Source organism: Suricata suricatta, chromosome 14 (assembly GCF_006229205.1).
Source record: "Suricata suricatta isolate VVHF042 chromosome 14, meerkat_22Aug2017_6uvM2_HiC, whole genome shotgun sequence".
Lineage (NCBI taxonomy): Eukaryota > Metazoa > Chordata > Mammalia > Carnivora > Herpestidae > Suricata > Suricata suricatta.
Window position 1 is genome coordinate 12,673,856 of NC_043713.1, and position 1,460 is coordinate 12,675,315.

General features: G+C 53.1%; 1 protein-coding gene across 1 annotated transcript in view; it reads left to right on the top strand.

Annotated features, from left to right (window-relative positions):
* The first annotated feature begins 1,067 nt into the window (after positions 1-1,067).
* The window catches only part of BCL2 (BCL2 apoptosis regulator), a 176,932-nt gene continuing 176,539 nt past the window's right edge, over positions 1,068-1,460 (top strand). The window contains exon 1 of the mRNA XM_029921313.1: positions 1,068-1,459. Within this exon, the coding sequence (XP_029777173.1) occupies positions 1,257-1,459 (203 nt within the window). The 5' untranslated portion in view covers positions 1,068-1,256. The remainder of the gene's footprint in view (position 1,460) is intronic.

Genomic DNA, 1,460 nt, shown 5'->3' on the forward strand with positions numbered 1-1,460 from the left:
GGAGGAGGAGAAAGGGTGCGCAGCCCGGAGGCGGGGTGCGCCGGTGGGGTGCAGCGGAAGAGGGGGTCCAGGGGGGAGAACTTCGTAGCAGTCGTCCTTTTTAGGAAAAGAGGGAAAAAATAAAACCCTCCCCCGCCACCTCCTCCTCCCCACCCCTCGCCGCACCACACACAGCGCGGGCTTCTCGCGCTCGGCACCGGCGGGCCGGGCGCGTCCTGCCTTCATTTATCAAGCAGCTTTTCGGAAAATGCATTTGCTGTTCGGAGTTTAATCAGAAGAGGATTCCTGCCCCCGTGCCCGGCTCGTCCAGCGGCCCCCCGTCCCTGTCCGTGCCCCGTGGAGGCGTGAAGCGGTCCCGCGGAGAGAGATCCATGTCTGTGCCCGCGCGTGTGTGTGCGTGTGTAAATTGCCGAGAGGGGGAAAAAATCACAGGACTTCTGCACATACCGGACTGAAAATAGTAATTCATCTGCCGCCGCCGCTGCCTTCCCCCCCGCCCCCCCTCTTCTCGTGCTCTTGAGCTCTCCGGTTGGGATTCCTTCGGATTGACATTTCTGTGAAGGAGAAGTCTGGGAATCAAACTGGAAATTCTCCTAATTTTTACCCACCCCACCCCGCCCCCAACTCCTGATTCATTTGGAAGTTTCAAAGCAGCTATAACTGGAGAGTTCTGAAGATTGATGGAATCTTTGCCTTATGCATTTGTTTTGTTTTCACAAAAAAAGGAAACTTGACAGAGGATCATGCTGTCCTTAAAAAATACAAGTAAGTTCTTTGCACAGGAAATTGGTTTAATGTAACTTTCAGTGGAGACCTTTGAGATTTTAACTTTAAGTGCATTCGAGTAAGTTTAATTTCCAGTTTAATACATTCTTTTTAAGCCGTGTAACTTGTAGTCTCTGCCCTGCTTCAACTCAGTGTTTAAAAGGAAAGTGCACCTGATTTTGACTTAGTTGTTTTTTTTTAACCTTTCAGCATCACAGAGGAAGTAGACTGATATTAACAATAATTAATAATAATGTGCCTCATAAAATAAAGATCCGAAAGGAATTTAAGTAAAAATTTCCTACATTTCATGCCAAGAGGGAAACACCAGAATCAAGTGTTCCGCGTGACCGAAGACACCCCCTCATCCAAGAATGCAAAGCACATCCAATAAAATAGCTGGATTATAACTCTTGTTTCTTTCGGGGCCGTGGGGCGGGAGCCGGAGCTAGAGGTGCAGTTGGGACCCGGCTGCTCTTGCTCGGGGCAGGATGGCGCACGCCGGGAGAACAGGGTACGATAACCGGGAGATCGTGATGAAGTACATCCACTATAAGCTGTCGCAGAGGGGCTACGAGTGGGACGCCGGAGACGCGGGCGCCGCGCCCCCGGGGGTCGCCCCCGCGCCGGGCATCTCCTCCTCCCAGCCCGGGCGCACCCCTGCGCCCGCCAGGACCTCCCCGCCGCCGCCGCCC